The sequence below is a fragment of the Adelges cooleyi genome, unplaced genomic scaffold (genome assembly GCF_023614345.1).
Source record: "Adelges cooleyi isolate 19-005CV unplaced genomic scaffold, UGA_ACOO_1.1 ACOO_flye_CR_arks_rails_tigmint_CR_PRNA_25, whole genome shotgun sequence".
NCBI classification, from domain to species: domain Eukaryota; kingdom Metazoa; phylum Arthropoda; class Insecta; order Hemiptera; family Adelgidae; genus Adelges; species Adelges cooleyi.
In genome coordinates this window covers 103,795-116,845 of record NW_026095915.1, presented here as the reverse complement: position 1 = coordinate 116,845, position 13,051 = coordinate 103,795, and the positions used below count along the sequence as shown (strand labels likewise).

The 13,051-nt window shown below is 29.6% G+C and overlaps 3 protein-coding genes across 4 annotated transcripts in view; 1 reads left to right on the top strand and 2 right to left on the bottom strand.

Annotated features, from left to right (window-relative positions):
- LOC126837532 (uncharacterized) overlaps nucleotides 1–13,051 on the bottom strand; it is a 60,087-nt gene that overhangs the window by 7,514 nt on the left and 39,522 nt on the right. The window lies entirely within an intron of this gene.
- Nucleotides 212–4,848, top strand: LOC126837533 (dehydrodolichyl diphosphate synthase complex subunit DHDDS-like). The gene is made up of 6 exons (XM_050571481.1): nucleotides 212–343; nucleotides 426–652; nucleotides 1,976–2,137; nucleotides 2,428–2,576; nucleotides 2,655–2,839; nucleotides 2,910–4,848. Exons 2-6 carry the CDS (start codon nucleotides 492–494, stop codon nucleotides 3,111–3,113), a joined length of 861 nt encoding a protein of 286 aa, XP_050427438.1. The 5' UTR covers nucleotides 212–343; nucleotides 426–491; the 3' UTR covers nucleotides 3,114–4,848.
- Nucleotides 8,728–13,051, bottom strand: part of LOC126837531 (trimethylguanosine synthase-like) — a 60,330-nt gene continuing 56,006 nt past the window's right edge. For both annotated transcript variants that reach the window (XM_050571477.1, XM_050571475.1), the window contains exons 3-7: nucleotides 11,549–11,720; nucleotides 11,113–11,233; nucleotides 10,912–11,043; nucleotides 9,013–9,326; nucleotides 8,728–8,899 (exon numbers count right to left, since the gene is read on the bottom strand). In XM_050571477.1, the coding sequence (XP_050427434.1) occupies nucleotides 8,777–8,899; nucleotides 9,013–9,326; nucleotides 10,912–11,043; nucleotides 11,113–11,233; nucleotides 11,549–11,720 (862 nt within the window). In that variant the 3' untranslated portion in view covers nucleotides 8,728–8,776. The remainder of the gene's footprint in view (nucleotides 8,900–9,012; nucleotides 9,327–10,911; nucleotides 11,044–11,112; nucleotides 11,234–11,548; nucleotides 11,721–13,051) is intronic.

Sequence of the window (13,051 nt, the reverse complement as noted above, 5' to 3'; positions counted from 1 at the left end):
CTTTGAGCAAGTTGACATAAAAACCATATTGTATGACTCTGAGATTGTTAGATAGTGATAACAGTGACAGCCGCGACGGCCGCGACGGCCGGCTGGAGGTAGAATGCAGTGAAGATAACGGCTATTATATTATCCTCCAATATCCAAACCGACGCTGGCGGTTTAAGCAAGATAATATTATCAATGGATGTTATCACGATTTTTTAATATATATAATAATATTATTATTGTGTTAACAGCTAATAAATTGGTTCTCACTCGTTATAGTCGTTACGTGGCTTTTCGGTTTGCTCCACTATATTTGAGGGAGTATGTATGAAAACTAAAAAATAAATCATCACAGGTGAGTAAAAACGGTATTGGTTAATACAATATGAAATATATGTCGATGATAAAACGGCTTGTGATTTTTCGGACGACTGCAGGCCCGTGCCCGCCACACCGGTCACTTTCCGATCACCGATTACAGGTATGTCCACAGCAGAGACGTCATGTCTTGGATCCGTGACAACTCGATGACATGGCCGCAACGCTTTTGGGGACACGTCTTGACGTACGGGCCGATGCCAAAGCATGTAGCGTTCATAATGGACGGCAACAGACGTTATGCAAGAAAGAAAAACGTGGACAACAGCGAGGGACATTCGAAAGGGTGAGATTGTGCGAACGATAGTTAAAACCTAGCTACGGACATTTAGATGTCGTTTTCACACCTACACACACCGGTAAAATCGGTGCCGGTGCTGGGTGCTGGCTCCAGACAACTGTCGGCGTTCAACTTGACAATTCGGACCTATAATGTTCTCTTTAACAAACTTGTCCAGTCAGATTCAGTGTTGTAGAGTCTATTTTTTTTTTTGTTTATGATTCTGAGTACATTGTTGCTGCAAGAAAGTTTTCAATTTTGTTAACAAACTACAACGTTTCTTCAGAATGTTTTAAAAAGGATAGTAATTTTGGTAGTTCACTTAGGAGTTGGAAGGTATCATCTTTTTCTTTCTCCACACAGGCCTTACTGTGCATAACACAAAATCACTACTTATACGAAACGATTGTAGGTACCTACAAACTGAACAACACTAAACCTCCTAACACTAATTGCGCTTGTTTATCAGTATTTCTTTTTTGTTATCATACAATTAGTGTTTAATAATTACTTTAATAAATAGTGTCCTCTGCTGAACAAAAGAGCGTCTTATCTGATAAAATAGAGAAAAATTAAGCCTTGACGACGATGATTTGTCTAATCAAAAAATTAATGTTTATTTACTTAAAAAAAAAATTGGCTTTTTTTTCTCTTGGCATCAGAGTTGAAGTCTACGGATAGAATGATTGGTATTAAATCATAATTTGTTTTTTTGATGACTGCAACTATTTCAGTAATGTTACAGGGTGTGTAAGTGTATGCTAACAAATTTAGTTAAAAGAAATCTTCAATATCGCTGACATATGTTGCACATGAATTTCATAAGAAAGTGCAGAGTTATAAACGACACTCAATCTTCTTTTCGGTACATAGCGATTTTGCCAGTATGAACTTTGTCCCATTTAAACTGAGTGATACATCTATAGCCTTTCAGACATATTGTTTGGTCATTGTTCTCTTAAAGCCATAAGTTTGATTTTTAGCAGCAAGTAATCTATGATTAAATCAATTTTGTGCGTTTTTAACCTCTGTACGATGAGTGCTAGCAAAGACAAATGTTTACTGGCTCGCTGTAAAAACTCCCTGCATTCGTCGTTAATGTTACTAGCTTATGATTTTCTAATCTACTGAATTCATTCCTAAATTCGGACAGGGTTAATTGATTTCCTCGTTATTCATATTTGATAGTTGTCGGTAGTTCTATAGTCAAAAAACCCTAACCTTTTTAATCTAAATCTAACCTAAATTCAACCTAACCCTAACCTTATGTTACCTATATAATAGAAATCTAACGTAAATAAACCTAACACTAAGTTTCTTTTTTTCTAGGTTCGATAAACTATCTGAAACTTTACAATGGTGTTTGAATTTGGGCATCAAAGAAGTTACTGTGTACGCATTCAGTTTAGAAAACTTCAAGAGAACGCAAGAGGAAATCGAAGCACTATTTGATCTTACCAGAGAAAAGTTCAAGAAACTCTTACAAGAAAAGTAAGCGAAACATTGTATCTATCGGTTTAACGGTAAACAATATTATATAAAAGTGAAAAATAATTTTAGTACAACTGCAACGTTCAAATAGTCAATATTGATAATTCTTCAGAGATGACTTTTTCTAAGTAAAACGTTACTTGTCGTCAACAAGTAAATAACACGTTAGAAATAATCTAACTTATATCTTATGTATTTTACTTTTTTTTTGCCGAGTCAAAACGTGTACCGTCTGAACAACATTGTTTGTGTACAATTTTATACTGATCAAATGCGTTTTCTTGTTTTAGAGATAAACTAAATGAACACGGAGTGTGCGTAAAAATTATTGGGAATTTATCGAAATTGCCCGACGACTTGACCAAACTTATGGCCGAATCCATGTTTGTCACCCGACACAACACTCAAGCGATCCTGAACGTTGCTTTCGGTTACACAGGTTAATTTGCCGTTATGTTTGAAGTTTTCCCTTGTTAAAATTAAACAATCGTAAACATATTATCATTCAATCACACAGGTCACGACGAATTAACCAACGCTCTGAATCATATAGCCAACGGCGTCAAGGAAAACTGTTTGGACTTCTCCGATCTAAACGTCAACATAATCGATAAGTGTTTGTATACGTATCCTTCGCCGCCGCCAGATTTGTTGATACGCACTTCGGGAGAAACCAGACTTAGTGACTTTATGATATGGCAGGTACATCGAAATAATATACAGGTTTGTGTTTGTCAGTGCATTATACCTGACCATTTCGTCTGTGTTTCAGTGTTCGTACAGTTATATTTATTTCACACAAGTACTTTGGCCGGACTTCACGGCGTGGGACTTTCTAGCCGCCGTGTTTATGTACCAAAGAAACGCACATTTGTTTGAAAATTACAAAACACCGACGAGCCTGAGTGCAAAAGCCGATAGATTTGTAAACGACTTACGAGAAAAACGATTAAACAGACTGTACGCAGTCCTCTGAAAATTTTTTTTTAAAAAATATAATTATAGTTAATAACGTTTTTAACGTACTTATTACGGAAATTCTGTACGTGTTAAATTATATAAAATATAGGTAATTTGTTTAGAAAATTAATTCTATTTATAAAAAAATCTAAGAACTACCTATTTTATATGTGAAAAAATCCAACTGAATTGTCGATTAAAAAGAAAAAATTGTACATAAGGCCTTATTCTACCAACGATTTTAATTGCGGTTAGCCAGCAAATTTTAGACGGTTAACGTCTTAGCGCTAATTAAAATCGTTGGTGAAATCGGACTCACTCGTGTCGTTAAGTATAAGCAACACATTTATACAGTCGCGTAATGGTTTTCTAGTTTTTCAGGATAAGGTTTACGTTGATGCCTTTGTATTTAAAGTAATCATATAATTTTTAATTATAATAACTCCTTTAGACCTACCAGACCTCACTATATGCTCCGTACCAACTATTTTTTAAACATTTTTGTCAAAAAATGTTTTTTTTGGCCTTAGAGTTTTTTTTTTAAATAACCAGTTACATAATAATTATATATATTGGTATATAGATTAAATCTCGTTTACTAAATGGTTATAGGTTGTTTTTTTCCCCAAATTTTTATTTACAGATTATAAATATTGCCGAGAATTCTTATTGTTAGATTAATTATTTTTTTGGTCTATCATAACCACTTGAATAAGTAGAATAATATTTTTTCTATGAAGCTTCCTTTAGTCGTATCTTGAATATTATGCAATCCTTAGTGGACCTACATCGATAATATAAATTACAACTGAACGTTTCTCGATGTTAAGTTTAACTATGTTTATTTGGAAACCTGTTATCGGTAAAATTGTTATTAATATGACTGAAAATTATTAAAAATGACTAATTAAAAAGATCACAAAAGAACCTTTTTCACAAATATTCTAAGTCACTATAACTTTAAAATTGTATTATTCCATAACATGTATTTATTCGTTGTTTAAGAGGATTGCACGGGGTCTGGTTTTTTCACGTTTTAAACCAAAATGTCGACTACTTAGGATGGTCCAATTTAGATTGAGTAAAGAAGTTCTTTGGCAACTTTACTATGTTATGAAAGAAACAGATTTTTTGATTTTTTGCATTTTTTATGTAACAAATTTGGGGTTTAATATTTTAATTAAAAAACCTGAAGCTTTTACAAATTAATCTGTAAATTAATTGACATGGATGAAATTTATTAAAAACTGTTTTTTTTTCTTAAGTATTGCCTATACAAATCTCCTTAAAAACAGACCGCATGTGATCCCCTTAACACTTTTTTTATACATTTATTTCCAACATAGGTAACGTTAAAATAATTAGTTAAACCGAACATAATTCAAACGCTATAATCTAAATAAGGATGACACCATTTTGCATTTTATTTGGGTGTATACTTGTTTTTCACCGTGCATTGTTTTTTTCGTTAAATTAATAATAGTTTGCTGAAAATGTTGAATGGTCGATAATCAGTTTTAAATCATAAGTATTACAATTATATAAAAGTTTAAAATGTAAGACGGGATAACTCTAGTTATTTTTATCTACGCGCATTGGTCAACTGCTCTCCGCATCCCATCCTAAATTTCAAACTTAAAAAATAATTATTCAAAACTAGTTATCAAATAATCGAATTTTGAAATATACTTAGTTAATTGAGGTTTCAAAAATCGATAGACACCTTGAAAATAGTAAAGAAGTTCAACATTTAAATATTGTAATACCTATACAGCATAAACAAAAATATTTTAAAAAGAAAAACTACAAAATAGTAATTATTTTAACTGTAGACTAGTGTAATAATAATTAAACCATCTATCGTTTTTATAATATGTAGTTTTGTCCTACTAAGACTACCTCGGACCGAGTAACACGGTCCGAATATTTAAAATTATCAGCAACATAACTCCTAAAATAAATGAAGTACCTACGAGAAAAATATTGATACTAGAAAATAATAATTATTAGTAAATCAAACATTTTATATAAAAGTACGTTAAATGTTTGAAGGAGTATCAGCAAAAAAAAATTAAAAAGAATTACCTTTATACTTTGCGGTGTGATATTAATAATATTATCTATCTATTAATTATATTAAAAATATAAACACAACGTAAAGAATAATAATAACCCTTTTCTTAGGGTTGCAGGTTAGCATTAAATTAAATTTAAAAAAACTATAACATACGGGAAAACGTTGAATATGGAGTCCCTCATGGAAGCGTACTGGGTCCTATATTATTTATATTGTATATCTACATAGTCAGTGATCTACATTTTGATGGTTTAGTCGTTTCTTACGTTGATGACATATTATGCTAACTTTTACCGACAAATCTTGGGAATGGGTTCATTATAAAGCAACTGTCGGTGTCAACAAAGTCTATCAATGCCTATAGTGACATAATGTGACTCTAAACGGAGATATAACAATGTTTATGAAGTGTAACTACTACTTAACTTCAAAAATGGTTGTCCAATACGGGTTATACGTTTAATTACGAGTTTAAAAGTTAGGATAAGAAGGGAAGAGTAGTTGGGAAATACGCACAGGTAAAAATAATACTACATTCTACCTTTCTTTCAGCCCTAAACTTGAAACTTCAAAAATAGTTATCTGAAGACGGTTATCGACCAGTCAAAATTTGTAGTACATTATTCTCAATTAAAAAAGTTAATGAAATTATGCGTTAGGTGCCATTTAAATTTCAAAAGTGTCTATCAAAAAAACTAAGATGAGAGGGAGGTAAAAACACAACAAATTGATGAAAAACTGAGATCACATTGCATAAAAATACTATTTAAAGAAAAAATTTAATTTCTTATTAAACCCATTCAAATATTGAGTGGTTCACGGTTAGTTAATCATTCTGTATATATATTTGGGACATTCTGAGACAAACCACACGGTCATTAGACCGACCTCCTCGAATTTTTTTTTATGAACTTCTTTTAGTCTAATATAAGACTTTAATTTTGTTGAAATTTAATCAGCCATATTTGACCCCTAAATTGGAGGTTTTTAAAGTCATTTTTCACGAAAAATATATTTCGACCAGTTTTAAAATTCCAAAATTTTTATCATAAAATCAAAAACTCAAATAAAATATTTTCGTATAATATCGGGAATGGGCAGAGATTTATTTATTTTTTTTTGCAATGAAAATTTTGTTTTTTTTTAAATCTGAAAAAAAAGTATAATTTTGTTCTTAAAGAACATTTTTCATTTTTTATTCCCAAAATATGCAAAATATCCAATTTTACCAAGAAGTTTTATTTTTATTTTTCTAATAAAAAAACTGAATTTTTAAAAAAAAATTTCAAATTTAAAAAAAAAGTTTCATTATTAAAAAAAAAAAAAATAGAAAATTTATCTCGACCCATTCAGTTTATTTATTAGATGAAAATAACTGATTTGAGTCTCTGATTTTATGATAAAAATTCTAGAAATTTAAAACTGGTCGAAATCGAGTTTTCTTGAAAAAAAACTAAGAAACCTCTATTTTGGGGAAAAAATAAGTGATCAAAATGTAAAAAAAAAAAATATCTTATATTAGACCAAAGGAAGTCAAAAAAAAAATTTGAGGTCAGCCGTCAGGCTAATGACCACGTGTATGACTCAGAATGCTTTATATGTATATATAATAGCTATGATTTTATTCAAACGAATTTTAGTTATCTAAAATATATCTATAAGTATCTTTCAAATTGGTTCAGCGGTAAAAAAAATATCTTGCGTCCAGACACAAAAAAACACATCTCTGTAAAAAAAAATACCTTCTCAGCTCGGCTTTAAAACTACAAAAACATACATTTTTAAGGGTTTTTTTTTTAATTAGTACTTTTTTAGTTTTTACAATTACCTTGCGTTACCGCTTAAGTTTCAAAATTAGATATAAAAATAATAAGTTGGCAACTCTACATCTTCAGTTATAAATGTAGTACCCCAAGCCCCAAGGTAGCCATTTGTCACCACTGCTTTTTACCACATTTATGAACGACTTATAAAAGTAATCCGGTATTCCCGGTGCATTCTCTTTGCGGATGATGTGAAGTTGTTCTCAAATATTAACTCTCGTTTGGATTGCTATAAGCTTCAAGAAGATCTCAATAGGTAGCTTTTATAATTGGTGTATAATAAATGGCCTCGGCGTAAATTCCTCAATGCTCTCAAATTTCGTTCTCCCGTAGTAAATCTTCCGACTTATTTTCTTATGAAATAGGTGGTGTTGATTTAGTTAAACTTAATCATGTAAAAGACTTGGGTATTATTTTATCTAGTGATCTATCGTTCCGTGGACATCACTCAAATGTGTACCAAAGCCCTTCGGTTTTTTAAAGCGCATTTGTTGGGAGTTTAAAAATCCAGCCTGTCTATATATAGCCCTAATTCGTTCGATTATTAAATTGCCAAATTGATTGTCCTGAAATATTACAGATCATTCCATTTAATGTTCCTAACGTTACGTTAAGATCATCACCTTCCACGTTTTACATTTCTCCTTAACGCCAAAATTATAGTATTAATGCTCCGCTCAACTGTATGTTATTATTGTGTAATGCGCTGGAGAATATTGATTTATTTAACACAACCTTAACCAATTAAAAAAAATGTATCAAATAATTTGTCTAAAATTTTTTTTTTTAAATTACTTTATCATCGTTAGGTATTTATTATTATTATTTTTGTGATCTATTATTATTCTATATATCTATTATTCTAATTATTATGTGTACTCGGTTTCCCTTACAAGTGTAAATTCTTTAAACAAATATATTGTTAACCATAATATTATCATTGTATAGTGTTTTTCGATATTCAGTTACGTCAAATACAATTAAACTAATTGGAAAAATAAATAATTTTTGGTAATGTTTAACCAACACGGTGAATTAACATTTGTGAGTACTCCTAAAATACCTTGCCTATGATTCACGTTTTGATAAAAAATCTTTAAAATGTAACGATCCAACCATACGGGCTCGTGACGTTAACTTAACTTCAGTTGATGGAGAAATTTCTTTGTACTTTTTTTAAGTCGATCTAAGCCTACACTTATCACACTTTATTAAAACAATATAATATGTTGTTCTGTGTCAGAATGTTAAACGATGTTAAAAAAAAAATGTTTTAACTAAAATCGCTTCTGATGGATTTATTCTCTCCGAAACAAATACAAATTTATTTATACGGATATAATTCCGCAAACAATAACTCGGTCATGTTTATTTCCAATCGCAAAGAGAGACACATTTACGATTGAAAATGTGGGAAACATTTGGTTACATATACAATTGTATGCATTTTTTTTTTATCGATGAACCGTATAAATGAAGAAATTGCTTTAAAGATTAAAAAGTTTTCTTGGGTTTGTTAATAACAACATAACGAAAATTAAAAATTGATCAAGTCCTTTTTGTACCTGCCGTTAAAGTTTATAAATTTTAAGTTTACTTTACAGTAAAAGCAAAAAAATTGGGCTGAACAAAAAAAAAAAATACTTTTAAAAGAAAAACGGGCGAATACACAAAATTTCATTTCGCTCCGTTTTTCCGTGCCAATGTATGATAATAATATAAATCGGTAATATTTGTGGAAATGGAAATATAATTATATTTATATTAATAATATAAATCTCAATAGTCGTTATCAGTTACTTCTGTGAATTCTCCGTAAAACGCAGTTATCGAATTCAACCTGTCGTTAATTATGTTTTGTTGTATTTCCACTTTTCCAAATCCTTTGGCTAACCATACACACTAAAAGGTAAAAAACAAACAACACAATAAGAAAAAATGTAAAAAAAAATAATAATTATAATAATAATAAGAAATAACAATTAGTACGATAATTAATATACGGCGTGTCTTACTTCAAATATGTTAGTCGTCTTTGGCATATGAAAAGCAATACTGGGTGCAATCTTTTTCACAAGATCAAATATGCCATAACCACCACCAAATTGATTGTCGCACATCGATTCTAAACTAAATTTTTCGTCAACCGAATATTTTGGTCCTCCCCAAGGAGGAGACATGAAAACTACATCGGTTTTTAACATTTTACAATTTCTAGCAAGAGCGAAAAAATCGCCAATAATAAATTCAATTTTGTGTGCAACGCCATACACTTCGGCGTTGTGTTTTGCATATTTAATTTTTTCCGGATCAATATCAATAGCTATAACTGAAACAAGAAAAAGAATAAAAAATATTAATTATAATAATATATCAATATTATAAAAAACGATATTACTGTCGTTTAAAATATGCATAGATTAAAAAAAATAAATAATAGGGTAAGAATACTTTATGAGTATTTTTTTTTTATTTAGGGGACTTTAATTAAATATAAGCTAAATAACCTAATAAATACAAATGTATTACATCTGCAGACATCCAATTAATAATTTTATTTACATTTTTAATTGAACAAATTTAAACATCAAAAAGCCATTAAACTGTGTTTTTAGTATTAGGGTGAATACAATATTAGGCTTGACACGAAAAGTTGCACGAAGAAACCGGTTCAGCGGTTAAAAAGATATACAGACAGAAAAATAATTGACCGGGTTTTCAACATTCAACTTGATTTGCTATAACTTAGGACATGCCTTTATCAAAAAATTCCCTTAACCCAAATTTCGGTATCCCCCTGCTCTTCCCCGCCCGATAAGGTTGGGATTTGTTTGGTTTAAGTATAAATTTTATTAATAATTATATTTTCATTATATTGTTAACGACGAAGTAGAGATCACAAGAGCAACAAACTACAATAGACAGATGAATAACTTATTATCGTTCGCATCCTTAAAGTTTACATTAATATAATCAATTTTCATTTCAATTAAAATAATGAAAATTATCAACAAAATAAAAAATAGCTTGCAAAATGGGTTAGGGTACATATTCAATAATCGAGTTCAAATTAAGTTCAGCTGAATAAAATATGATGTAAAAAAAAGATATAACATAACATATGATATGAAAATAAAGGAATATCATATTTTTTATTCATTTTAAGGAAGTAATAACAAGTAATGTACATTTTGGTTCGAAAAATGTTACTTTTTTTACTTTAAATTACCAAAATCATTTAATTCGATTCCACGTGAATCTAGGAGAAAATCCGTTTGACATAACTTATAGTCTTTTCTAAGATAATAATTTAGTAGATTTTGTTAATTGAATACGTTTTTGTTATTTTTTTTTTAACGCTTATAAACTTTGTTTAATATTTATAATTTTTTATTTTTGGTCATTTTCTATTTTGGTAACCTAGTCGAAGGCTTTGAAGTTTAAGCATAAATGTATAGGCACTAAATTAAACTAACATCAGGCTAAAATTTGTAAGCTCATATTATATTAACACAGCAAATATATATATATTTTGATATTTAATTGTTTTCTCAAATGTGTATTAAACATATATTTTTGTATCAAAAAAATTGTTTCTACATCTAACAGTTCTAAAACGTTTCTAAAAGAACTCAAAATTAACCCGTCGGAAGTATCGTTATGATTTGTAACACAATTGGTATTGTGTTAGCGTCATGCTTACATAGTTGTTTTTTTGTTCCTGTGAATTATTTAACGAACTTAGAGTAGTACAACAAATTAAAAATAAATTTTTAATAGTAATAAAAATGTACTTTATAAAAATTAAACAAACCCCAGTACTTAATATATATATATATAAAAGGAAATTTGTTCGGGTTTTTCGTCCATTTTATAAATGCACAGACAAAAAATGATGAATGTTTTATACATACCTAAATTACACGTAAGAGCTAATTGTATTATGTTTCCGCCAGCCCCACAAAAGGGGTCCATAGCAATGTCACTTCTGCAGCGTTTCGCTATGTGATAACTCAAAACTTCTGGACAAACCGAATAGAAACTTTCTGCAGAAAATATGGACAATTATTATTATTATTATCACAACGACGGTTACATTCTCATATTTTAATTACCTGCGTCCAACAAGATTCCGTTATCGAATTTAGAAAATAATATATGTCTCATAGACCAGTACTTGGAAGACAGTTTATTTTTGCTATGACTCCAACTCGGATATCCTCTTTTCTTTTTTGTCTGCAATTAAAATACACAGTTTTCCACACACATATATATATATGATAGGTACACGCAGTATAAAATAGGAACCTAGAACGTTAACAGTAAGGAGGAGAAAGAGGAATAGAAAAGCTGCAACTTTAATTTAATTGGCTATACTAGTCTGTTCGGCAAAATAATAATAATACATTTTTTTTTTTAAACACTAAGATAATTCCATAAAAACTAATCTGTATTTAAAAAATAGGAATAAATCGGATGATTTTATTTTGTATTTTTTTCATAGACAAAAACGTCAAATACCATAATACTGTACTATGATACTATACTAACTTCTGGGACAGATGGAAAAAAACTTCGACTCGGGCTGAAGTGTCTGATGTGTTTTTTATGGTAGAAAATCTGTGAAGGTTTTACTGTGTACATTTTGTCTTCGCTTACGACGAACCCGATGTCTTTTAGCGAGCTAATTATTCTTTTCATTCCAGTGCCATAATTTGATTTTCTAAAAAATAAAATAAAAAATGACTGGTCAATTTTTTAAAAGTATTTTGTAGAACATATTATCATGAAAAATTGTTGTATTTTTTATTTTATTAAATCATAAACTTCTCGAGACACAACCCTGAACATTCCAAATGTTTTATATAGAAGCGAATATATATTTTTAGTACCTACCCTCCATCATAGTATATGACTCGATTTAGGATGACATACATTTATGTGTACACCCTGTATATTTCTAGTGTAGTATTTATTAATGTTATACCCTTATAAATTGTAATTACCTATATTATACCCTAGCCAAGTGTACTCGGCTTACAATGCAAACAGTATTCCATTCCCTCCACATCCTCGTCCTCATCACACCTACTTGGAAATCGAGCCAGTAGTATGGAGATTACCCCGGGGTGTAGAACTTGATTTAAAAATAATATTGGTCGTTTTTCATTATTTTTACATGTCACCATCTTCCCACCCTTTCTTAAGGACTTAAGAGTCATTATAACTGTCATTAACCAGCTTAGTGACCCCGAAAATTTTAGCTTCTATGAAACTAATATCGGGCATTTTCGATAATTTTTTTATGTCACCTCCCCCTCCCATATGTATTAAGGGTTTCATTCACCGATAACACATACTAATAATTGTAAAAACTAAAAAAGTACAACTACTTAAAAAAAAAACCTTAAAAATGTATGTTATTATAGCTTGAAAGGCGAGCTGAGAAGGTATTTTTTTTTACAGAGATGTGTTTTTATATGTCTGGACCCAAGATATTTTTTTTACCGCTGAACCAATTTGAAAGATACTTATAGATATATTTTAGATTACTAAAATTCGTTTAAATAAAATCATAGCTATTATATATACATGTAAGGCATTCTGAGTCATACACGTGGTCAATAGCCTGACCTCAAATTTTTTTTTTAACTTCCATTCGTCTAATATAAGACATTTTTTTAAAAAATGTTATCACTTATTTTGGCCCCAAAATAGAGGTTTCTTAAGTTATTTTTCAAGAAAACTAGATTTCGATCAGTTTTAAATTTCTAAAATTTTTATCATAAAATCAGAGGCTCAAATAAGTTATCTTCATCTAATAAACAAATTGAATGGGCCGAGATCAATTTCTATTATTATTTTTTTTTAATAATGAAACTTTTTTCAAATCTAAAATGTTTTTTTAAAAATTCAGTTTTTTTATTAGAAAAATAAAAATAAAACTTCTTGGTAAAATTGGATATTTTGGGAATAAAAAATGAAATATGTTCTTTAAGAACAAAATTATACATTTTTTTCAGATTAAAAAAAAAAACAAAATTTTCATTACAA

Coding starts and splice junctions, on each gene's coding strand:
- LOC126837533 (XM_050571481.1), top strand. CDS start 492: ATGTCTTGGATCCGTGACAACTCGATGACATGGCCGCAACGCTTTTGG. Junction 2,577..2,654: donor CGTTGCTTTCGGTTACACAG/GTTAATTTGCCG, acceptor TCAATCACACAG/GTCACGACGAATTAACCAAC. Junction 2,840..2,909: donor GTGACTTTATGATATGGCAG/GTACATCGAAAT, acceptor TCTGTGTTTCAG/TGTTCGTACAGTTATATTTA.